Source organism: Phyllobates terribilis, unplaced genomic scaffold (genome assembly GCF_046119375.1).
Source record: "Phyllobates terribilis strain yellow unplaced genomic scaffold, ASM4611937v1 Scaffold_9__5_contigs__length_417890890, whole genome shotgun sequence".
In the NCBI taxonomy this organism is placed as follows: Eukaryota; Metazoa; Chordata; class Amphibia; order Anura; family Dendrobatidae; genus Phyllobates; species Phyllobates terribilis.
In genome coordinates, this window is record NW_027362769.1 from 281,497,590 (window position 1) to 281,524,713 (window position 27,124).

The following is a 27,124-nucleotide window of genomic DNA, read 5'->3' on the forward strand; positions in this document are numbered from 1 at the left end:
AATAAATAAATAAAATATTAAACCAATAAATCCGTATATTTTTACAACACCAAAAAAAGTACACATATTTGGTATCGCCGCGTCCGAAACAACCCGAGCTATAAAAAACTGTCACACTAATTAACTCCTTCTGTGCACACCGTAATAAAAATAAACGGAGCAAAAAAATATGCTTTTTCATCATATCGCCAAACAAAAAGTGGAAAAAAATGCGATCAAAAAGCAAAATAGAAATAAAAATGGTACCGCTGAAAACGTCATCTTGTTCCGCAAAAAAAAAGCCGCCATACAGCTCCATCAGCCGAAAAATAAAAAAAGTTATAGCGCTCAGAATAAAGCAATGCAAAAAACATATATTTTTCTATAAAATTGTTTTATTGTGTAAAAGCGCCAAAACAAAAAAAAAATACAGTAAGTGTAGTATCGCTGTAAACGTACTGACAAGAAAAATAACGCTGCCTGATCACTTTTACCACACGCAGAACGGCATAAAAAAAAACCTCAAAAAACAATTCCTGAATTGTTTGTTTTTGTTAATTTTACCTCCCAAAAAACGGAATAGAAAGCGATCAAAAAATGTCACGTACCCAAAAATGGTACCAATAAAAATGTCAACTCGTCCCGCAAAAAACAAGCCGTCACATGACTCTGTCGGCCGAAATATGGAAAAATTATAGCTCTCAAAATATGGCGATGCAAAAACTAGATTTTGCAAAAAAAGTGTCTTTTAGTGTGTGACAGCTGTCAGTCATAAAAACCCGATATAAATCTTGTATCTCTGTAATCGCACCGACCCGAAGAATAAAGTAATCACATCACTTATACTGCACGAGGAACGGCGTAAAAAATAAATAAAATCAATTCTTCACCTGCTACTGATTTGTTTATTATGTCTCCCAAAGATCGCAGTAAGGCTCTGCTCACATTTATCCTGCGCTCTGCGCTGAGCGCTTACACCAGAGTTTCCGTGCAAATCTCTGAAATATGTGATTCAGCCGGAACCCATGACGGAAGATTCCCTGTAATGAGGCAGATATAGGCCACTGTGGACGCCGTCTAGCCTGGGATCCCACGGTGTCATTTGTTTTAGGCGTGCATAAAAGTGCGGTTGGCCACAGTTTTGTGGACTTCTGAAAAAAAGGACACCGCTAAACAGAGGCCAGACGGAGTCCAGAGTAACTCTGCTGCCTCATTATAGTGAATGGATCCTGCAGGGGTTTCATCTGAATTACATCACTTGGAAATTTAGATGGAAACCCCGATGTAAGTGCTCAGCCTAGAGCGCCGGATAAATGTTACGTAAAATGTTCCCAATAAAAGCTTCAACTCAGTCCTCAAAAAAAGCTAGTCCCCACTCAGGTCCGTCATCTGTTAAAAATATAAGGGACTTCCAAGTTACTGGAAGCAGAAAGGCTCTGGAAAAGCAAAATGGCCCTTGCCCCCCCAAAAGAAATTCAGAAAATTTTGTGCTCCCAAATCCAAATGCCTATTCTACAATAATTTGTTCTCCAATTGTCAAATAGCAGTGGTTTTCCCTCACATATGGGGTATCAGCACGCTCAAGAGAAATTGCACAAAAAAATTTGGGGTCCATTTTTTCCTGTTACCCCTGTGAAAATAAAAAAAATTGGGTCTAAAGTAACATTTTTGTGAAAAAAGTTAAATGTTCATTTTTTTCTTCCACATTCCAAAAATTCCTGTGAAGCACCTGAAGGGTTAATAAAGTTCTTGAATGTGGTTTTGAGCACCTTGAGGGGTGCAGTTTTTAGAATGGTGTCACTTTTGGGTATTTTCTGTCATAAAGACCCCTCAAAGTGACTTCAAATGTGATGTGGTCCCTAAAAAAATGTTTTTGTAAATTTTGTTGGAAAAATGAGAAATCGCTGGTCAACTTTTAACCCTTATAGCTCCCTAACAAAAAAAAATTTGGGTTCCAAAATTGTGCTGATGTAAAGTAGACATGTGGAAAATGTTATTTATTAACTATTTTGTGTGACATATCTCTGATTTAAGGGCATGAAAATTTAAAGTTTGAAAATTGAAAAATTTTCGCCAAATTTCCGATTTTTTCACAAATAAACGCAAGTGATATCGAAGAAATTTTACCACTATCATGAAGTACAATATGTCATGAAAAAACAATCTCAGAATCAGGGGGATCCGTTGAAGCGTTCCAGAGTAATTACTTCATAAAATGACAGTGGTCAGAATTGAAAAAATTGGCCTGGTCAGGAAGGCAAAAACAGGCTCTGGCGCGAAGTGGTTAAAGGGAATCTGTCAGGAGGTTTTTGCTGCCTCGCCTAAGAGCAACATCATGTACGTAAAGATAAGCTGAATCCAACGATTTATCACTTAGTTTACTGGGTGCAGAAGTTGTGACACAATCAGTTGTGAAATAAAGAATGCAGCCTAGGCTCTATTTGTACATAGCCTATAGACAGTTAGCTGCTTATCACAAGATGGGGGTGAGGCTGGACTAGGTCTCAAGCACTGTAGTCCAAGCATTGATAAGGTACTGGTGATAAAACCTTCACTGTAAGTAAATAACAGCACACAGATTGATGAGTGACATATCACTGAATTCTGTGTTTTAACCCCTACCTCATGCTGTACTCCGATTACTCATGTGAGAGCAGGATTTATACTTTATCTATCGGGACTCCGTCTTGGATATTCTAAGTCCATCTTCTGCTTTTTGAAATGCAGTTTGAGCCAGTATGCGCGTTTTGTGATAAGGGGTCCCTTAGGAATGTCTTTGTCTAACAGACTTCGTGAAAGCACAGGAAAGTAGAAGAAATTAAAACTAAGTGAGACACACCTAGACTTTTCTGATGGGTGTAGACAGTGGCCTTTAGCCAATGAGATGTATGTATGCTAATGTCACATATATTTAGAGACAAACTGAGGCAACTGTTACCATGTATGACTATTAAACACCTATATGAGATGATGTCATGCTCAAATAAAGGGAGACCTGGCCTGATGCTCAATGTATCAGTGTAGTTCTTATGTGCACGTATTTGGATTTTACTATTCAATTTGGAATAGGCACGTCGTCTCACATTATGTAGTGCCGACACTCAGCAAAAACATGCTGACAGATTATCACCCTCCCGCCCCTTATCAACATATGACATACAGTCACGTCAAATGCTGACTCCCGGCAGATGATGGCTGGGATATTCAGGAATCATCTGACTAACAGCCGCGCATGGAGTAGAGCTCAGCTGTTAATTTCTGACAGCGGCATTTATTCACAGGGTGCCGGCATCAGCGACCCGGTGACAAGATCACTGGGTGCCAATGGATTGCCATGACAACCAAGGGTCTGCTGAATACACATGTGTCGGTCATGACTGTATACTGCTGTGAAACCTAGCCTGTGGCTGGCGTTCATAGGAGACCATGATTTTTGCTATAGTACAAGTGATCGGATGATCGCAGGTTCAAGTCCCCTAAAAGGACTAATAAATACTGTAAAAACTGAATAAATAATTCAGAATTATGTATTTTGCCCACTACAACACTGCAAGAAAAAAATGGAACAAGCAGCGAACATCATATATACCCCAAAATGGTGTTTATAAAATTTGGCTAAGGAAACAAACAAAAAAAACCCTTCACCCAGCTCTATCAAATCAAACACTGATATTTTACGGGTTTCGGAACATAGCAACATAAGCAAAAAAACAACAAAACAACACTTCATTTTTTTTCACCACTAAAATAAAGAGAAATAAACTATGCATGTTTGGTATCGCTAGATTAGTATGGATCTGAAGCATCATATTGCCTTCATATTACAGTATAGCGAACACTAAGGGCACGTGCACACGTTGAGTATTTTGTGCACAGAAATTTCTGCATCTCTTGGCAGGAAACGCAGCGTCTAAAACGAGCTGCAAAAATATATCACAGGGAATAGTATAATAAATGATAATCAGCATGGATTCATGGAAAATAGGTCGTGTCTAACCAACATGTTGGGTTCTATGAGGAGGCAAGTGCAAATCTGGATGTTGGTAATGCAGCGGATGTGATTTATCTGGACTTTGCAAAGACATTTAATATTCTACCACATAGTAGCCTTATATTGAAGGAACAGAAAACATGGTAAACATAAGTGTAAATGAATATTCTCTAAATGGGATATAGTCAGCAGTAGGGACAGCAGGGGTCTGTGCTAGGACCAACTCTTTACTCTCAATCCTATCCACAGTGTCTGCAAATTGAGATTTCAGTTGGTATTTTATTTTAAGTCATGTGGCAAGTCGTGTTAAAGGGTCAATATGAACTTTTAGGATTGCTACCTCCAATAGGTGGCACTAGAATTCAAGTCCCCTCCCTCTCTGAAGAGGCAATTTCCCAGGGGAGCATTGCATGGCCTACAAGTCTCCTTACACAGGCATGTCAAGGTCAACACTCTCTTCAAGGAAACACCTTACCCCTTAGATAAATGTTGAGTAATGCAACTAGGCCAGAGTAATCGTATTGCTGCAAGTATATGAAATGGAAATCTAATCGGCACTACAGAACAGAGGTTACAGAGGTTGGAAAAGTTGGGCTTGTGTAGGTTAGAAAAAAAAACACCTCAGAGGCAATCTGAGTTGTGCTGCGGATTATCATTGTGGAAAAAGCACAACCATTTCTTGTGCGTAAACGCGGCGATTGACTTGCATTGAACCGCATAACATCCGCATGTATACATGTGGATGTTATGCGATTCAATGTGCGGATGGTACCCGGGTCTGGAGAAAAGGAGACTCTCCTTCAGACCCGGGTACCATTAGTAAGAAAAAAAAGAATTAAAATGTAAAAATAATAAAAAAATTTTTTTTACTTACCTGTTCGGTGGCTTCCTCGGTCATCGGCGTCGCACGGTGTTCTGAAAGGACCTGCGCTGACGTCATTTAATCATGTGATGGTCAAGTGACCTGTCAGCTGACCGTCCTCAGAATACCACGGGACGCCGAGGACAGAGGACGCCACAGGAGAGGAGACCGGGGGCCACTGGACAGGTAAGTATAATGTTTTTTTTAGGTTTTAATTCTTTTTTTCACTATTGATGCTGCATTTAAAGCAGCATAAGTTGGTCACACACTATAAATCCATGCCAGTTGTATGGATTTATTTTGTGTGACCAACTTGTCAAACACTTTTCCAAGTGATGCTCAAAATCGCTTTGAAAAGCGCTTGAAAAAACGCATGCGAAAACGCTTAAACACTTCTCCCTGGCAGAAAAAAAGCATGTAAAATCCACATGTGTTTTTTTCTGCCAGGGAGAGGCAGAAACGCTCAGGAAAATTTCTGCTTTATTTCAGCATCGTGGGCACATAGCCTCAGTGTGATAACTGACAGCCCCTGGACAAGCAGTGGGGGGAAAGAGGCAATATAGCAGAATTAGCCAAAAGGAAATCTGTGACTCCACATTCCCCACGAAAGCAAAAGCAGAGAACATTAGACTAATAGAAAGCATCCAAAGCATGTGTCACCAGGAGCAGTGATTGGGGGAAGTGGTCAGGCAGCACAGCAGTCACGGCTGTTGGTTAATCTTGCCCATTGTTCAGTTCTGTGTAGAGCAATAAACGTAACCAGCAGGGCATTATTGGAGGACAACCATGAGCGCTCTTTTGCTGTGCACTGCCGATAACTGCATAAAAGCAGGGCACCGCCCCACAACACTTCACTTTTCACCACTGACTGCTACCTGTGACAGACATGCTTTGGATGAGAATTAACACTAATAAAATTATCTGCTGTCACTTACATAGGGGCTCTAAACCTGACAGGTTCTTTTTTTATCAACTTAATGACCTAGGATTTATATTTTTATCATAGGTCACTAAGGAAAGTATGAAGCCGAGCCTGTTTCATATCAGGCAGATGCCGGCTGTGTTACGCTGCATTTTATCCACTTAAATGCAGCTGTCAATCTCTGACAATGGCATTTAAATGTCGTTATTGCCAGTACGCTGGCACAGGGTACCATGGCAGCTGGTGGCTTACTGATAGGAGGACTAAAATGGCAGAGTGGCTATGAAACTCATCCACAGATTGATTTCCACATGGGAACCACAATTTCTTACGATATGTGTGTGGCTAATCATGGGCCGACAGTTTGACATCTTTCGCTGTACACACACACACTGCAGAGCACGCTGGCAAACTGCCAGGAAGTGGTTACAGTGACTGTCAGCCCCCTGCACTGCACTGATGACTGGCAGAGAGCAGCTGCAGAGAGGATACAACTTCATTTCATTTATCGGCTTCAGTGAGATAAGCAGGATACGTATGCCATTTACCTGCAGATTCCCTATATTGCATTTAAAAGCGTAAAAAACACTTGCCTTGAGCTTGTAGCTGCTTCTCGGTTAGCGAGTTGGGACTGGATGGTAAAAGCAGTCAGCAACAAAGAATATTTTACTTATTCAAATACTATTAAAAAATATTCTGTAAACATGCATATGTGCAAAAATTCCCAAATATTCTATACTTACCATAATCTTATCTTTCCATCTTTATGTCCTGTAGCAATGCAATCATCAAAAGGATGACAGGTAACCACAGTGAATGTATTATTTGCCCCCTTTTTGCTCGTAGCACTTAGTGGGAACCTGAAAGAAGTTACAATGTTTTATCATGCTTTCAAATAGAAACATTATAATAGAAAAACATATATTTTATTTTAATATATTATATCATCCTATCCTAGCACTACAGGTTCTGATTTTGTGCACCTGGATAGCTATGACTAGAACCACACGATGCGTTCACTTGTCAGTCAGCTGGGAAAGTGGAACAGAGTGGATTGTGTTGGAGCTGAAGAGACAAAAGCAGAATCCCTCTTGAGAAAAGACTGCACAAACCATGTGCACCAAACTGCAAGTATCACTGGTTGCTGTGGATTATATAGATGCTTTTATGTGACCAAGCTGAGGCTAGCTCTGCCATGTCTGAATAGCCAGGGTCCAAATTGTCTAGTTAGTGCCTGGACAAAGCTAAGGATTTTATATTTCTGGTTTTGTTGTGGTGCTGTGCAACCAGTGGAAGTAAACATTAGTCTGTGTGTGATATAAAAAAAACCTGTTGCTTCGTTTTCCAAGCAGCTACCCGAGAGCATGACTCCCCAAGCCTGTTTTCACCTTCAGGACAGAGCCAAATTTTCCAATTCTGACCAGTGTCACTTTATGAGGTAATAACTCAGGAACACTTCAATGGATCCTGCTGATTCTTAGATTGTTTTTTCGTGACATATTGTACTTCATGATGGTGGTAAAATTTGATATGACTAGCGTTCATTTGTGAAAGAAATCAGAAATTTGACGAAAATTTAGCAACTTTAAAACTTTGAATTTTCATGCCCTTAAATCAGAGAGGTACGTCACACAAAATAGTTAATAAATAACATTTCCTACATGTATACTTTACATCAGCACAATTTTGGAACCAACATTTTTTGTTGTTAGGAAATTATAAGGGTTAAAAGTTGACCAGCGATTTCACATTTTTCCAACAAAATAATTTTTTTCTAGGGACATCACATTTGAAATGACTTTGAGGGGCCTATATGACAGAAAATACCCAAAAGTGACACCATTCTAAAAACTGCACCCCTCAAGGTGCTTAAAACCACATTCAAGAAGTTTATTAACCCTTCAGGTGTTTCACAGGAATTTTTGGAATGTGGACGAAAACAATGAACATTTAACTTTTTTTTTTTTCTTCCACAAAAAATTTACTTTAGACCTTATTTTTTTTATTTTCTCAAGGGTAAGAGAAAAAAAATGGACCCCAAAATTTGTTGTGCAATTTGAGCATGCAGATACCCCATATGTTAGGGAAAATATTGTTTGGGTGCACATCAGGGCTCAGAAAGGAAGGAATGACATTTTGGAACGCAAACTATGATGGAATGGTCTGCAGGTGTCATCACGTTTGGAGAGCCCCTGATGTGCATAAACAGTGGAAACCCTCCCACAAGTAACCCCATTTTGGAAACCAGACCCCTCAAGGAATTTATTTAGATGTGTGTTGAACACCTTGAACCCACAGGTGCTTCACAGAATTTTTCGTGGATCTGTAAAAATGAAAAAATATATATATTTTCCCCACAAAAATGTTTTTTTTTAAGCCTCAAATTTGTCATTTTCACAAGGATAGCGGGACAAAAAAAAAATGGACCCTAAAATCTGTTGTGTAAATTTTGCTGTGTACGCAGATACCCCATATGTAGTCGACAATTACTTTTGATGCACAGTGCAAAGCTCAGAAGGGAAGAAGCGCCATATTGGAGTTCAGATTTTGCTGGACTGGTTTGAGTGTGACATTCACATTGGCAGAGCCCATATTGTGCCAGAACAGCAGAACCCCCCATAAGAGACCATTTTACAAACTAAACCTCTCAATTAGTTCATCTAGGGGTGCATTGAGCATATTGACACCACAGGTGGGTCACAGAATTTTATACCATTGGGCAGTGAAGAAAAAATTATTACTTTTTATTACCACCAAAATTTAGTTTTAGCCCCAGATTCTACATTTTTTACGCTGGGAAATGGGTAAAAATGTCATTAAAATTTGTCCCACAATTTCTGCTGATTGCAGAAATACCCCATATGTGGCTGTACAGTACTGCTTAGTCATATGGCGAGACTTGGAAGGGACGGAGTGCTATTTGCCTCCTGGAGCGCAGATTTTTCTACAATAATATGCAGACTCCATATACAGAGCCCCTAAGAGCTAGAATACCAGAATCCACCCTCAATTGACCCCATTTTGGAAATTTATCTTTAGGTGCATTGACGATTTTGACTCCATGGGGGCTCTTATCGCTACAGAAATGCCAAACATGTGGACGCTAAATGTGGTTTAGGCACACTGGGGCTCAAAAGGGAGGGGGGCATTTGGAAATGGTAGCGCAGAATTTTCTGAATTTCTTTTGGGGTGCGAGGAGCCATAGCGCTTTTCCAGAGCCTTTGAGCTACCAGTTAAGTGAAATCCTCTATATTTCCATTGACAGATGACGAACCTAAGTGGGGACTAAAAGCTTTTGTTAGGAACAATTTCCATAACACTTTGGATCACATTTATCCTGCGCTTTACACTGAGCACTTCTATTGAGGTTTCCATCTAAATCTGTAAATGACGTGATTCAGATGAAACCTCCGAAGGCTCCATTCACTATAATGAGGTAGCAGAATTACTCCAACTCCAAAACAGAAAAGATAGACAGCTTCCACTCCAGGGTAGATACAATATAATTTATCCTTTATTCCGCCATCTACACACAACTTTTCGACTCAGAGTCTTTATCAAGTATATACAAAAAATCCAACATGGTGGCCCTATATAGTGTGGCCAGTAACACCCAATCACCACTCAGGACAAACTCACTACAACATTACAAATGCATTGAATCCTGGGCATGGACAGCGGTCATGTGACGTATGGATACATGCGCATTGGGTTAGAGACACAGAGGGCGATGATAGGCTCCATGGTGGCTATGGAGAGGAGGTTGTACATAAGGTGGATGGAATAAACCAATCCCTATCAGGTAAGGCATATTTTCCTGATGGTAAATGTTTATTTGTGATTCGGTTTAAGGGAATTGGTGAGTGGTATCTATGGAGCTAATGCACTTCATTGATTGGTGATATTGAACATATGAGAGATGTGTTTACATGGGATTGGTGCTTTATATTTCTCTATTAATTATGTGGCTATGTGTTATAATAATATTTTTACATATGATGGAATACCCTGATGTGTAATATTCAATGTATTTGTAATATAGTTCTAGTGGGTTGGCCCTGTGTGGTGATTGGCAGGGTGTTAATGGCCACACTATAAAGGGCCTCCATGTTGGATTTTTTGTATACACTTGATAAAGACTCTGAGTCGAAACGTTGTGTCTATATGGCGGAATAAAAAATAAATTCTATTCAATCTATACCCTGGAGTGGACGCTTTATATCTTTAGGTTTTGCTGTTACTGGCCAAGTGGGTTCCTTGGACATTGGAGATGTGCGTCTTATGTGTGGAGTGCTGCCAGCTGGAACTTTGTTTAGAGCATTACTCTGGACGTCATCTGACCTCTGTTCAGCATTGCTCTTTTCAGCGGTGCACAAAACTGTGGCAGACGGCACTTTTATTCACGCCTAAAAAGACCAACACCGCCGAATCACAGACCAGAAGTCGTCCACGGTGCCTCCATCTGTCTCATTACAGGGAATCTTCCGCCGGGGGGTTCGGTCTGAATCACGTATTTCAGAGATTTACACAGAAACCCCGGTGTAAGTGCTCAGCGTAGAGCGCAGGATAATGTGAGCCAAGCCTTACTGCGATCTTTGGGAGGCAGAATGAACAAGTCAACAGAAGGTGAAGAATTGGTTTTATTTATATTTTATGCCGTTCCTCGTGCGGTATAACTGATTAGGTGACTTTATTCTTCGGGTTAGTGTAATTATAGTAAAACCAGATTTAATTTTCATTTTCTCAGATTTTTCTTTTTATAGGTATATTTTTTGAGTAAAATGTACATTGTTGTTTAATTCTATAAACTACATACAACATATCTCCTAAGTTCAAAGCTAAAAATTTTGTATTTGCAGCAAATGAGAAATCGTCAAAAATAATAAAAAAGAAACAGTGCTTTCAGACCTCAAATAATGCAAAGAAAACAAGTTCTTAATCATTTAGAAACAACAATACTCATGTTTTAGCTCAGGGAGAGTTCAGAAATCAATATTTGGTGGAATAACAATGATTTTTAATCACAGCTTTCATCCGTCTTAGCATGTTTTCCACACTGCTTTTGGGTGACCTTATGCCACTCCTGGCACAAAAATGTAAGCAGTTCTTTGTTTGATGGCTTGTGACTATCCATCTTCCATTGAGCTTTTCAATGGGGTTTAGGTCTGGAGATTGGGCTGGCCATGACAGGATCTTGATGTGGTGCTCCTTCATCCACACATTGATTGACCTAGCTGTGTGGCATGGGGCATTGTCCTGCTGGAACAAACAGTCCTCAGAGTTGGGCAACATTGCGTGAGCAGAAGGAAGCAAGTGTTTTTCAAGGATAACCTTGTATGTGGCTTGATTCATACGTTCTTCGCAAAAGATTAACCTGCCCAGTTCCAGTCTTGCTGAAGCATCCCCAGATCATCACCAATCCTCCACCAAATTTCACAGAGGGTGCAAGACACTGTGGCTTGTATGCCTCTCCAGGTCTCCGTCTAACCATTAGACGACCAGGTGTTGTGCAAAGCTGAAAATTAGACTCATCAGAGAAGATTACCTTACTCCAGTCCTCTATGGTCCAATCCTTATGGTCTTTGGCAAACTTCAGCCTGGCTCTCCTTTGCTTCTCATTGATGAAAGGCTTTTTCTAGCTTTACAAGACTTGAGGTCTGCCTCTAGGAGCCTGTTACGAACTGTTCTTGCCGTGCACTTCACCCCAGCTGCCATTTGCCATTCCTTTTGTAGGTCACTTGATGTCATCCTGCGGTTGCTGAGTGACATTCGAATAAGATGACTGTCATCCTGGTCAGTGGAGAGTCGCTTTCCCCCTGTGCTGGTCTGTAGCTTTGTTGTCCCCAATGTCTGCTGCTTGACATTGTTGTAATGGACTGCAGTCTTCGAAATTTTAAGGATGGAGGCAATATGACGCTCACTGTATCCCTCTGCTAGTAAAAACCAGAATTAAGCCCTTCTTTTCCTCACTCGAGACTTTTTTCTTTTCAACTCCTTTGGCATGGTTAAAAGTTATTTTTTCATTCAAATTACTTTTGGGCTATTCCTAGCACTTGTTTTGCCATCCAGCTTGTCCTATTGCAAGAGGATTGTGAAGATCACAGCAGTGTTTTTTTATTCTTTCCCTCGTTACATAAGATTTGGTTCAGGTGATCACCTAATCAGAAGCACATTAAGTAGAATGAGGTGGACTTTGGTTGGAATTCAACTGACACTGGAATGGCTGTCAAGATATTTATATTATATACACATACATACTTTTTTCTTTTTTTTTTATATTATTGTGACTTTTTAAAATATAATTTTCCCCAAAATTTTTTTGTTTGTTTTATTTTTTCACTTTGTCCCTTTGTTTTATTTTTTCACTTTGTCCCACTATGGAACCGTCACTTTTTTCAACCTGATCGCTTATAAAGCATAGGTATGCAGGAGCATTCTTATGCCTTATAAACTGTCAGTGCTGCACTGACATACAAAGTTGAAAAATCATACACTGTGCATGATCAAGCAAGCTAGCTCTGGTGACCTGGATGTCTATGCCGATTAAAACAAAACAAAACAAAAAACAACCACATTTCAATTACAGTAGATGGTACAAAATAAGAAGTAATCTTACTTGAAAATCTTTTTGTTTTTGAAATAATAGACAAAGAGGAATAATTCTTTTACTGTAACAATATACTCCCCCTAAAAAAAAAATAAAAAAATAAAAAAAGGATAGAATCAGTCAGGTCCACAAACACCGTTACACTACCACCATTATATTATACATATATAAATATATAGTTTAGTCCACAACTTCTTGTCAGCCCATGAACTCTTGACCATAAACTTGACAACTCAGGACTATGCCCAGAACCTATATACACAGACACACACAGACACACAGACACACACACAGACACACAGACAGACACACAGACAGACACACACAGACACACACACACAGACACACAGACACACACACAGACACACACAGACACACACACAGACACACACACAGACACACACACAGACACACACAGACACACACAGACACACACAGACACACACAGACACACACAGACACACACAGACACACACAGACACACACAGACACACACAGATATTTGGCTTTCAGGCGAAATTTATGAAAAACGTAAAAAGTTCACGCTACAGAGATATTTTATCATGAAAGTAGGGCATTTCAGCAGAAGCATGAAATGATGATTTTCTCATCTCAATTTGTTGAAACAAAAGCCGAGAACAGTGGTGGGTATACCCCAACAAAAAATGTCAGTGTCTCAATAATGGGTCATGTGGCCTTGAGCATCAAATGCAGTTCGACAACGACGTCTCATGCCATTCACAAGTAGAGTTATTGCCTGCGGAGGCAGGGCATCCCACTCTTCTTGCAGGGCGGCCTTCAGGTTATTGAGGTTTTGGAGTACAGAGTTACGAGCCTCTACACAGCGACTCGGCTGATCCCTCAGGTTTGATATGGTATTCAGGTCTGGAGAAAGTGCAGCCGTTCCTCAATGATGTGACCTAGATGAGCTGGAGCATCCATGGAGATAAAATTAGGCCTATGTTGATCGTGCAGAGGCACAATGACTGGATTAATTATGTTATTCAAGTAGTAGGAGTTGTCACTGTACCATTCACAAAGTGTAGGGAGGTTCTGTATTGACTAGACATACCTGCCCACACGTCACCAAAAAAGGTGGTGTTAAACAGTGGCTGATGCATAGTGCTCTCTTTGACGTCTCCAACGTCGTTGGCGGCCATTTCTGCTCAGCGTGAATTGACTTTCATCAGTAAACAATACGGAGGCCCTCTGGTCCTTCCTGACTTCTAAATATTAGGGCCTTGATCACCACTTCCTGGAACTGAAGGAAGGTCCCAGTCTGGCCTGCACATCATGATAGCACGAAAGAGTAATACAATGCCATCTGTACAATGTGCACAGCCAGCTTCTTGCACCACATCATAGCTTTTGGGCCAAAAATTGTTGGGTATATAAATTTGTCTCTGCCACCATGAGGTTCACAAAATCCTCAAAGGAAAAAAAACAACAACCTTTTAAGTCGATTTATGCGAGACCAGCAGTATCAAATTTAACTCCTGATTGCGCCACAAAGTCAGGCATCTGTGGCAAAATTTTCTGGAGGTAGGGTCACCAATGGTGGGCTCTGGCTCATTTGCTGTGTTGGGGTGTGTCTGCGTGACGGTTCAGGGTCATTTGAGGAAGAAGAGGAAAAATAATGGAAGGTGGCCTCCTTTCACTCACTATCAGTGTTTGAAGCAAGAAGGTGTATGCTTCCTTGCCTGAATACCGTGATTGGGACGAGCGGGACATATTTTTCACGTGTGTGGTGTGTAAAATAACCAAGTTTTATGCAGGGGTGTGTGTTTACACTGAATGTCTTATTAGAATAGAAGGAGGGGGAAAAAAAACCAACAAAAAAAAAACCCCACCTAATCAAGCCCCATAAACTAACCAAAATTACTATTCATTTGATTTTTTCATAAAGAAAAAAAACAAACAAATCAACAACTGAATGCCGATCAGTGATGCGAGTCGCTGATCAGCGGAAGAAGGGAAAAAAGGGGGGAGAGGGATTGGGGTGGATTAAAAAAAAAAAGCAAAAAAAAAAAAAAGCAGAGGATGGGAACAGGTTAAGAACGGATCAGGAACGTCTTTATACTATCAGCAGCATTAGAAGTGATGGCACAGGCTTCAAAAAGTCTGGGCAGCACATGAGCCAGAAATTTTTTGCCTGAAACACTGAAATCGCTGCCAATCACAGTGATCGTAGTTGCAGGGGGGCGGAGAAAACTCCCTGGTTGCAAGGAGTCCCGGTGCCCTGCTGTTAAAATCAGCGAGCACCTTGCTGCGATCACCATGTCTACATATCCATACGTCCAATGTCGGGAAGGAACTCCTTCCCAACTACGACGTATGGATTTGTCCAAGGTTATGAAGGGGTTAAGCAGCGTTTAGGAATTTTTGCCTCAAGTCCCGGAAAACCTAGTTCCGCCTCTACACACATAATATGTACACACCCTTTGACAAGTAAGATTTTGCTCAATATCTCACAAACACAAGAACAATTTCCCAAATTTTGACAAGACTGTTTCATAGAACATTTTTATAACCTATAGGATGAAAGTAAGGTTAATATAACTTTCATTACAAAATCTTCAGTTTTACTCAAAAGAAGATGTCCACTACTTTTTATTATCCCCCCAATGTATTCCCCTGGGGTCCATAAGGGTTTTTATGTAAATACCTAGCGCTGCAGTTACTGCCTGTGAGCGGAGTCATGGATGGCCGCTCACAGGCATCATGTGACCCCTCACTGATGTTGCGTCAAGTGAGGCGCTACATCAATGGCGCGGTCCCAGCAGTGGATGCTAGGTTGTGGGCGGGGTTACGCAGCGCATAACACCCAGCATCCACCGCACGGGATAACCCCGCCCACAGCCCAGCATCCATCGTGGAACACAGCAGAGAGAGACCCCCAGCTGCATCCAGAACATGACGTGACATCAGCGGATGTCAGAGCCGGTTGCAGCCGGGGGTCACGTGGTGCCTGTGATAGCGCCACTCACAGGCAATAACTCCACCGCAAGGTATTCACAAACACTTATGGGTACAGGGTGAATACATTGAGGGGATAATAAAAAGTAGTGGACAACTCCTTTAATTCATGCAAAAATTAACACACCCAACATTAAAAACAACTACATCTAGTATTTGGTAGGACCATGAATTTTAAGTGCAGCACAAGTCTTCTAGGTACGGAATGAGCAGGTTGGCGACATATTGCAGTGTCTTTATCTGTGGCCAAATGAGAGCTGGTGGTGTTGGGAGCTACATTTCATTGATTTATCATGAATTCACAGATGTACTGTTCTATATTGAAAGAGGAGATGCTACCATCACTCCGTGTCTTCGGTAGACGTGCACTTTTCCAACAGGACAACAATCTAAAACACACATCTAAGGGGTTTGTTGCATTTCTTAAGAATAGGGTGAAAGTGTTTCAGTGGTGAAGTATGTCTCCTGATCTAAACCAAATGGAACACCTATGAGGAATTCTGAAGAGACCAGTTGAGCACCTCTTTCCATCCACCATCTAAACTCTAAAAGAGGTCGGTCTTGAAGAATGAAAAAAGATAAATGTTGCAATATGTCGCCAACTTATTCATTCCATGACTTGAAGACTTGGTGGTGTTATAATAAATCATGGGAGATCATACAGAATACTAAACTGTAGTTGCTTTTGATGTTGGTGTACTCATTTCTGCATCAGGTAATTTGAGTAAAACTGAAGATTTTGTAATGAAAGCTATTATGTATAATCCTGTATCTAATCACTCAACATTAAAGTCGGCTGTCAGTCAGTGCCGGGAGCACAGTTACAGCCACCACTCACTATGCACTCAACTGCGGTGACTGAGGAAGCACCTTTATGACAAAGCTGCCGGGAAGAATAAAGTTAGTTTCCTCCCTGCAGAGGGGCTGTCAGTGCGAGCGCCATGCAGCATCAGAACACTATTAACCTGCAGATTAACCCCATAACTGCAGGTTAATAGCGTTTTTTAACATTACAAATTCCCTTGAAATACTGCACCCTCTTGCAACAGCTCAGACCCCTCATTCATAGAGGTCTTCTTATACGCCTACTTATATCTTATTAATCCCTTTTTAGGGATAGTACAGATGTTTGTTAGTACAGATTTCCTTATCACAAACATTATAGGATTAGATACACAGATACCCTCTTCCATCAATCAGCGTGTGAGACAGCTGACGCGATGACAACTCATCACGTCAACTGTGCACTGCGGAGAGTCAGTGCACCAGAGACAGGAGCAGAGGCAGAGAACTGGGGGAACGGGAGCGAGGTGAGTATGTTGTGTTTTTTTTTTTTCAGGTGTATGGGATGTTTGTATGTACATAGGGAGGCTTTGAGGGGCTCCATGCTGTACATAGGGAGGCTTTGAGGGGCTCCATGCTGTACATAGGGAGGCTTTGAGGGGCTCCATGCTGTACATAGGGAGGCTTTGAGGGGCTCCATGCTGTACATAGCCTCTTACTTAAAGCATGAGCCCTATGTGGGGGCTCATACGGTGTATAGGGGGATGTCAGCATACTTTATTCTGCTCAATATTAGGTGATATAATTAAGAATTATAAATCAATATTGAGCAGAATTAAACTTCAGCACTGTCTCTCATGTGGCCCCTTAGGAAAATTAATTGCCTGCCACTCCAGTAGAGGTTTGCTAGGGACAAACAGAATCATGTACACAGATTACAGATCCACATATCCAATTTATCAGGGTAATAAACACAAGAAAAGATTGTTCTTAACACTCACATTTCTTCCAATAGCTGTAGATTTTGGTGACTGACTGACATCTGCAAACAGTAATGTGCTTTCTTTTGCATCACATTCTTGTTCTGTGGTCTTCGGTAGCTTTACAGACATTAACTGAAAAGTTTCTGAAAATATTAAGAATTGATAGTTATCATAGATTACTAAAATAATCACACCTAGCAGAGTCCACAACACTTGGGTATAAGGATAATGCATAGGGGGATGTGAAAGACAAAAATATCCCACATACAGATGTGTTTACCTGTAATGGTAACCTCTTCTCTCTATTTGTTATCCCTAAAAACAGACTGGAGGTGATTGATTTAAAGTAAAGAGTGATAAGGTATATGGATATCTAAAATAAGTTTAAGGAAGCACTCTTCCCACCAAAGTTTTTACCCACTTAATATATTGTAATCATCCTATTATACAGCACTGTGTACTTACAATTGCTCATTTTGCCTTTCTACCAAGTTAATGCTTCTCTTTTCCATTAGGTCTATGACATCACGTGATTAAAAACTGACTAGCTGAATCCTTCTAAGCTCTAAGTAGAAACAAGGTGTATATTTTCTCCGTATGAGTCATGAATAATTGCAAGAGTCTCTGGCAGGGGAGAGGAGAGCAGCTGGGTCAGGAGTTGAAAAGGGGAATGATAAATGCAGGGACAAGAGACTTCCTGTTTCTACATAGAGCAGAGAAAAGAGAATAGCTAACTGGGTGGAAGGGCAAAATGAGCAATTGTAAGTACAACGTGCTTTGATATGATGATTGCAATATATTAAGTGGATAAAAACTTTGATGCCAATGCTTTTTAAGGATGGTCCACTATTTGTATGGCAGCCAGTCCCTGCACACAACTCTGCTTTGGAGCCTGACTACTGTTTGTGCAATGTGTCCCTTGTTCATGTACAATACGCGCCATCAAACTTTCTGATGAGTTTGGTGTTGTTCATGTGTGTGTACAACATGTTTTTGTTGTCTGAAATTGTTATTTCAAGTGAAGGGGGCAGCGACTATTCTTGCTCAAAAGCCCATTGATCTTATTGTCGGGCCCTAATCATTTGCCCTGTATACAATATTCATAGTCAAAATCCCTAAATGTTTAAGTGGTTTTCAAAGACTAATTTCTTCAGCCACACTATATTAACCCCCTTCACTCCCCAGCTCGTCTTCACCTTCCTGACCAGGACAAATTTTTCAATTCTGTTAAGTGTCACTTTATGACGTAATAACTCTGGAACGCTTTAGCATATCCTAGTGACTGTTGTTAATGGCACATTGTACTTCATATTAGAGGTACATTTAGGTCAATATGATTGGTGTTCATGAAAAAATGGAAATTTGAGGAAGATTTTGAAATTTTTACGAACCGGTTTGTATTTGGTTGACTTGTATGTTATTTTATTTGTGTTTCTTTTATTTAGTTTTGATTGTTTCTAAAAACAAATTAAAATGTGAATGTATCTTAAGATCTTTAAAAAAAATAAAATGATCTGATTGAAAATAAGGGTAACAGTAGAAAATGGACCCCAAAATTTGCTTCTTCCGAGTACACAGATACACCATATGTGCTGGAAAACTACTGTTTGGGTGCACGACAGTGCTCAGAATGGAAGGCACGCCATTTGACTTTTGGAATAGATAGCGGACGTAAATTCGTGTTTGCACAACCCCTGATGTGCCTAAACAGTGGAAACACAAGTGACCCAGTTTTGTAAACTACACTTCTTGAGAAATTTATCTTGAGCTGCAGTGAGCATTTTTAACCCTTAGGTGATTAAAAGAATTGTATAACATTGGGCTGAGTAAGTGAAAAATTACCACATTTTACCAATTAATTCATTCAAGGGTGCAGTGATTTTATTGACACTATAGATGTCACAGAATTTATACCATGGGTCAGTTAAGAAAAAATGATTAACGTTTACTACAACAATTTTGTTTTATCCCCAGATTTTACATTTTCACATAGGGAAAAATGGGTTTAAAAAAAAAAAAAAGAAGAAGCATTAAAATTTGTCGGACAATTTCTGCTGAACGTGCTAATACCCTATATGCGGTTGTACTGTACGGCTTCGCCACACTGAGAATATAGAGGGAGTGCTAGGAGACTCTTGGAAAACAAAACTTCGTAAAATACTTTAAAGGACTCCATATACAGAGCCCCTAAGTGCCAAAAGAGCAGAATCCCCCCCTCAAGTGACCCAAAATTTGGAAATTACACCCCTCTGCGAATTTATCTACAGGTGAAGTGACAATTTTTACTCCATGAGTGTTTTCCAGAGACAAGCCACAATGGATGGAAAATTGCAAACCTGCCAGTGTAGTGCCCGTACATGATCCCCAGATCATGCTTCTGGAGACACGCACGCCGTAAATTTGGCGAGCTCCCATCGTGGCAGACATGCTAAACATGTTGAAGCTAAACATGGTTTAGGCACACTGTGGGGCTCATAAGGAGGGGAGGGGGGGAATTGAATTTGGAAGAGCAGAATTCGCTGGATTTCTTTTGGAGGAGTGGGAGGACGAGGAGCCATGGCGCTTTTCCAGAGCCTTTGTGCTACCAGTAACATAGAAGCCCCCTATATTTCTATTGACAGATGACAGACCTGATGGAGCACTTGCTTTTTGTGTGGACTGAGATGAAGCTTTTATTGGAGACATTTTACATACCATTTTGGATCACAATTATCCACAATCTCCGAATGTCATTCAGATGAAACCATCATTCACTATAATGAGGCAGCAGAGTTACTCTGGACGACTCCGTCCGGCCTCTGTTCAGCGCTGTCCTTTTCAGAGCTGCACAAAACCGTGGTTGACGGCACTTTTACACATGGTAAAAAAAACGGACACAGAAAGATCATAGGCCGGACGGAGACCACAGTGCCTCCATCTGCCTCATTACAGGGAATCTCCCTCTGGGGGTTCTGTCTGAATCATGTATGTCAGAGATTTACAAGGAGCATAGCGCACAGGATAAATGTGAGCCGAGCCTTACTGCAATCTTTGGAGGGAACACTAAACAAAACAGCAGGTGAAGAATTGGTTCACCGTGCGGTATAAGTGATTAGATGACTTTATTCTTCGGATGGGTGCAATTATAGCGATACCAGATTTAAATCTTTTTTTGTGTTTGGCTGCTGTGTCACACTAAAAAAGGTTTTGTTCTTTTTAATAAATAAAGTTTTTGTATCACCGTATTTTGAGAGCTATAATTTTTCTATATTTCTGCTGACAGTCATGAGGGGGTTTGTGCTTTGCAGGACGAGTTGACGTTTTTACTGGTACTATTTCCGGGCATTTTATTTTATCACTTTTGTTCACCAGGTCGTAAAAGTGATAAGGCAGTTTTTTTTCTTCAGATCCGTGCGATTACAGCAAAAGCACATTTTTTGTTTTTTGCAGATTTAACACAAAAATAATTTTATAGAAAAAAAACCAAACTGTTTTTGCATTGTTCTTTTCTGAGAGCTTTAGCTTTTAAAGTGACTAAAAGGGATCAGTCTCTCTCTCTCAAACACCCCAAAGATGATACCACTTAAACTATACTCCACGGTATAAAAATAGACTTTTTTTTCTTTTTTTAAAAAGGGGGTAATAAGAGAAAATAAGAGAGACCCCACAATTTGTTAAACTTTCTCCTGAAGGAAGCAAAAACTCACATTTGATCAGGAACGGTTTGGGTACACGGGAGGGCTTAGGAGAAAAGGAGCGCTATTTAATTTTTGGAGCGCAAATTTGACAGGAATACAATGCAGCCGCCATGTCACATTAGCAGAGTCCATGAGGTGGCAAAACAGCAGAAGCTGAAATGTGCGCAAAACAACCAATCATTTGCACAATATATGAAGGGGTAATGTCCAACACCATCTAGCTGAGGTGGCAAGCTCAAGCGAATTATATAAAGTATTTTCATGGACCTGCAGGGAGCAGGGGCTTATACACAGATTGCTGGAGTGATGTGTAGGACTGCTAAAAAGGTGTTATTTTGTCTATATAGGAAAAACCTGGTGGCAGGTTCCCTTTAAGTGCTTAAACAGCAGGACATCAGTGATCATTTCAATTGCTGCAATTACAGACAGGTGCTAATTGTATAACAGACAGCCCACGGCAGACATGCAATTTTCCAGCAGGACAATGATCCAAAACACACATTAAGGCCACGGTTACATTTCTCAAGAAGAGAAGGGTGAAAGTGATTCAGTGGCCAAGTATGTCTCCTGATCTGAACCCGACCGAACACCATGTCCCCCCCCCCATTCAGTAGAAGAGCCTACTGAATCACCATATAGTTCCTACACTAAGTACATCCTTCTTTGTCCCACCTCTTTTCACTAATGCAGCTTCCACTTGGCGCTATTAGACCCGCCTGTAGGGTTGGGGCGAAAATCTAATTCATAATTTTGATGAAAATCAGAATAGGAAATAAATTGTTCTTTTGGGAGATAAAATATCAGCTCCCCCAGAGTTTAGTTTCCTTGTTTTTAGAAACCAAAAGTTTTTTTGGAAGGGATGTGCAAATAAGGAGTCCCAGTTTACCAAAATGATAGACTAGTAATCCAGCATTTCCTGAGAGAGTAATATATAATATAATATATAAAATATATATATATTTTTTTAAACTTTCTGGGAATGCTGGATTACAACTTTATTAATCTCTTGAGGGACGTTGATGTAGTAGTGCACAAAAGTCAACCATGGAAATGAAAAAAAGAAAACTAAGTAAGCAGACTCCTAACACCACAAAGTATACCAACTGGATTCTAATTTGGCATATGTCAGATAAATGGAGCCGCAAGGACATTTTCAACTTGTTAACGTGCATTTCTGGGGGGACATTTTTCCTGTGAATTGTGGTGTCAGGATATAGACCACACAGAGCAGAATTCATGCTCACCTGAAGGGTCACTGTTTTGAGTTGCGATAACATACACAGAGTCCTGTTTTGAAGTAGCATATAGGCCAAACAATTTGAGCCTAATGTGAAAAGTCTAAAATACAAAAGTAAAACAGTGATGCAGTGAATAAAAAAATAAAACTCAATTATTTTTCTAAAGTTAAAAATGATAACAAATGTACCTTTATTAGAATGCCATCAATGAAGTCCCATAACTTAACGGTTCCATCCAATGAGCAGGAGTAGAGCTGTAAAAAGTATAAAAAAGAAATATTATAAAAGCAAAACGTATGTATGTAAGAACACAAGCTCTTGACTGCCCAACAGATACCAAAAGAACACTTGGAATCTAATGGATGAATTGGGGGCCTGCGGATATATGGTAGTTCCTGCATACACCAGGAGCTTTAGCAATGCGTATATACAGTGCCTTGAGAAAGTATTCATACCTCGTGAACTTTTATGTGATATACCAACACAAAAGTAGCAAATATTTGTGAAGTGTAAAGGAAATTAAAATGGTTTTCTAAATATTTTAAAAATATAAATCTGAAAATTGTGATGTGCATTTGTATTTAGCCCCCCATAGACAATACTTTGTAGCACCACCTTTTGCTGCAATTACTGCTGCATAACCTTTGGGGTATGTCTCAATCATCTTTGCACATCTAGAAGCCCAATTTTTCTTTGCAAACTTGCTCTAGCTCAGTGAGATTGGATGGTGACGCCTGTGAACAGCAATTTTCAAGTCTTACCTCAGATTCTCAATGGGATTTCGATCAGGACTGGGCCATTAACACACATGAATGTTAGGTTAAGGTGTTACTAATGAATATGCTTTGATCTAAATCATTCCATTGTTGCTCTGGTAGTATGTTTAGGGTCATTGTCCTGCTGGACGATGAACCTATACCCAGTCTCAAGAATTTTGCAGCCTCAAATTTTTCTCCAGGATTGCCTTGTATTTAGCATCATCCATCTTCCAATCAACTGAGCAGCTTCACAGTCTCTGTTGAAAACAAAGCATTCCCACAACAAGATGCTACCACCACGTTTGACACTAGGGATGGTGTTTTCAGGGTGATGTGCAGTGTTCGTTTTTCACCACACAGTGTTTTGCATAAAAAGTTTTATTTTGATATCATCTGACCAGCGCACCTCCTTCCACATAATAGCGGAGTCCCCTACACTGCTTTCAGCAAACTACAAATACGACTTTGTATGGCTTGCTTTAAAAAAGGTCTCTTTGAAATTATTCCATAAAGGCCAGATTTTTGGAGTATATGACTAATAGTTGTCCAGAGTGACCATGTGCCTTGTAGCTGCTTCTCTAATTAATGCATGCTCTCCTTGCTTGTGATTTCAGTCTAGGTGGTTGGCCATGTCCTAGGTTTGTAGTTGTGCTATACTCCTTCCATTTTTGAATGATGGATTGAACAATACTCTGAGATGTTCAAAGCTTGGGCTTTCCTTTTTTAAAATAACCTAACCCTACTTTATTGTTCTCCACAATTTTATCCCTGACTTGTCTGGTACGTTCCTTGTGTTCATGATGCTTTTTGATAATGTTCTCAAACAAACCTCTGATGCCTTCACAGAACAGCTGTGGTTATAAGGAGAAAAAATTTCACCCAAAACAGGGGGCTGAACACAAATGCACGTCACAATTTTCAGATTTAGATATTTAAAATATTTAGAAAACCAGGCATCATTTCCTTTACACTTCACAAATACTTGCTACTTTGTGTTTGTGTATCATAAAATCGCAATAATATACAATTAAGCTTGCGGGTGTACCGTGAAAAAGTTCATTGGGTAGGAATACTTTTTCATGGCACTGTATGCATAATAAACTGTGCACAGAACTCATGTTAAATTAAACTAGGATATTCAGAATGGTCATTGTTCCCAATTCTTAAAAGGAACTTCACATCTGGATTTACCCCTAGAAGGTATTATGAGTGATTTATCAGCCTCCTAGTACTTTTTAAGAACACTTGTATTAGTCCTAAACGTTAAGTGTATACGTTTAAAAAATTGGTTTAATCGTCCCTGCTCTCCCTGCGGACATTGGACTAGTTTGGGACCATAAGCTTGTGACTGATATCCCAGCTTGTGCAAGCTTCTTCCCCTCCTTCCTGGTCTCCCTACCTACATACACCCGGATATCAGCGGTGCTACATTCAGACATCTGTAGCATACCTATGCATAAAGGGTTACTCATAGATTTAACTTAAATATTTAAATCAGTGTTCACTTGCTACTATAGCATTATAACGGGTTTACATTTTGCGCTTTGCCCTCTACCTTCTGTGTCCCCCATTTATATATAGATTGTAAGCTTGCAAGCAGGGCCCTCACTCCTCATGTAACTGTTGAAATGTGATACATCGTATCGTTTTTATTGTCTGTACATGACTATTTAATTGTAAAGAAGTGCTGCGGAGTATGTTGGCTCTATATAAATAAAAAGTTATGTGGACCTGATTCATCTATAGAATTACAATGCCGTCTTCATGGTACAATGGCATTTCATTTTCATTCTTCATACACTGTTATATGCTGCTGTTCAATTGCATTTTATCTATTTTTTATATGATCTTTACATCATATGTCCTTATGATTAAATAAAAATGTATGTTCAGACTATGTGTTGAGAACCATTTGTGTATACGGATGCTATAGTTCCTTCAGGTACACAACTAGATATTTATTTTGAATACTAGCCATTCGGTTTATTCACACATCTGTGTCAAGTGTCCATTTGCTGTCCGATTTTTTTTTTACTGACAATTCACACAGACTCATTAGGTCTTACTCTGAGCTACAAAAAGGGTTCCGAACAGGACCTGCTCCGAGTCTCTCACACTCAAGTCTACAATTTCATGGATGTGAGAATAGATCCATGAAACTTTATGGCGCCGTGTGCCACCAATACAAAAGTTGAGCACAAATAGGACATTTCACACAGATATGATTTCTCATTTATTTCTATTTTCTACAGCAGTAATGCTATTCAAATATCATATATTTCATGTTCGCATACTTAGCGTTACCGTGTGCTGCTTTGTTTGTTAGTTAAATCATATTTAGCATCCACATGTTTGGCCCTTCTGTAGCTATGAGAGCCCACCTAATTTACAGGGTCCTTGTCTCCAGAAGCAGGAGCTGAGCATAACGTACTGGTCACTACAACGTACTGGTTACTACAATGGCAGATTTGAAATTCTCACTCAGCAGCATCCACTGCTGCTTGTTTCTGGAAAACAAGGGAGTCAAAATTGCACTACACCTGTAAATAAATTCGCAGAGGGTGTAATTTCCAAAATGGGGTATTCTGCTCTTCTGACATTTAGAGGTTCTGCACATGGAGTCTGCAAACTATTCTACGTCAATTTGTTCTCAAAGAGGCAAATAGCGCTCCTTCCCTCCAGAGTCTCGCCGTTTGGCTAAGCAGTATTGTACAGCCACATATGGGGTATTGTCATGTTCAACAGAAATTGTGTGACAAATTTTGGTGCCATTTTTACCTGTTTCCCCATGTGAAAATGTAAAATATGGGGCCAAAACAATTTTTTTGTGGTAAAAAATGTAATCTTTTTTCTTTACTGCCCAATAGTATAAAATTTTGACACACTTGTGGTGTCAATATGATCACTGCACCCTTGGATGAATTCATTGAGAGTTTCTAAAATGGAGTCACTTATGGGGGATTCTGCTGTTCAGGCACCCCAGGGGCTCTTCCAGTGGGTCACAAAACCCACAAACCATAGCAGCCAATTCTGCACTACAATATGGCACTTCTTCCCTTCTGCGCTTTCCAATGTGCCTGAAAAGTAATTCCAGATTACATGTAGGGTATTGGTGCACTCAGGAGAATTTGTACAACAAATGGTGTGGTCCATTTTCTTCCTATCAGACCTTATAAAATTAAAAACTTGGGGCTAAAATATTTTAGAGGTAAAAATAATTAATTACTCTTTCTTCACCGCCCAGTGGTATAAAATTCTGCAAGACGTGTTGTCAACATGCTCACTGCACCCCCAGATGAATTCATTGGGGGTGTAGTTTGTAAAATGAGGTCACTTATGAGGGGGTTTCTGCTGTTCTGGCACCTCAGGGGCCCTGCCTGCGTATGTGACATGGCACCCTCAAACCATTCCAGCAAAATTGAAACTCCAATATGGCCTTTCTCTTCTGTGCTTTGTACTGTGCCTCAAAAGTAGTTTTCAACCACATATGAGGTATCACTGTACTCGGGATAAATTGTGTAACAAAATGTATTGTTTATTTTGTTCTATTATCCCTTTTGAAATTTTAAAACTTGGGGCCAAAGCAACATTTTAGTGGAAAAAAATGGTAATTTTCCATTTTAACATTCAGCTTAATGTTATGCAATTCTGTATTGCCTGAGGGTGAAAAACGCTCACTACACCCCTAGATGAATTCTTCAAGAGGTGTAGCTTCCAAAATGGGGTCACTTGTGGGCGTTTCTGACGTCTTGGCATGTCAGGGGCTCTTCAAATGTTACATGGCATACACAATCTATTCCAGCCAAAATTATGCTCCAGAATTCAAATGGCGCTCCCTCCCTTGCGCCCAAACAGTATTTATCTACCATACGTAGGGTATCTGTACTCCAGAGAAATTTCATAAATTGCATAGTCCAATTTCTCCTGTTAGCCTTGTGAAAATGAAAAATTTGTGGCTAAAGCAACATTTTTTTGGGAATAATGTGATTTTTTAATTTTCAAGGCTCATGGTTATAAAATTTTGTGAAGCACTTGCGTGTTCAAGGTGCTCACCACACATCTAGATAAGTTCCTTCAGGGGTGTAGTTTCCAAAATGGGGTCACTTGTGGGTGTTACCACGGTTTAGGCGCATCAGAAGCTTTGCAAACGCGACATGGCTTCCACTGTCTATTCCAGTTTTGCACTCCAAAAGTTAAATGATGCTCCTTCCCTTCCAAGCCTTGCCGTGTACCCAAACAGTAGTTTTGGAAAATATATGGGGTATTGGTGTACTCAGGAGAAATTGTACAGTCCATTTTCTCCAGTTACTCTTTTTGAAAATGCTAAATTTGGCGCTAAATCAATATT

The 27,124-nt window shown here is 40.1% G+C and overlaps 1 protein-coding gene across 1 annotated transcript in view; it reads right to left on the minus strand.

Moving 5' to 3' along the window:
- WDR75 (WD repeat domain 75) overlaps positions 1 to 27,124 on the minus strand; it is a 94,552-nt gene that overhangs the window by 58,076 nt on the left and 9,352 nt on the right. Inside the window, exons 3-7 of the mRNA XM_073647837.1 lie at positions 22,207 to 22,272; positions 22,025 to 22,118; positions 17,122 to 17,246; positions 12,371 to 12,441; positions 6,498 to 6,614 (exon numbers count right to left, since the gene is read on the minus strand). Of these exons, the coding sequence (XP_073503938.1) occupies positions 6,498 to 6,614; positions 12,371 to 12,441; positions 17,122 to 17,246; positions 22,025 to 22,118; positions 22,207 to 22,272 (473 nt within the window). The remainder of the gene's footprint in view (positions 1 to 6,497; positions 6,615 to 12,370; positions 12,442 to 17,121; positions 17,247 to 22,024; positions 22,119 to 22,206; positions 22,273 to 27,124) is intronic.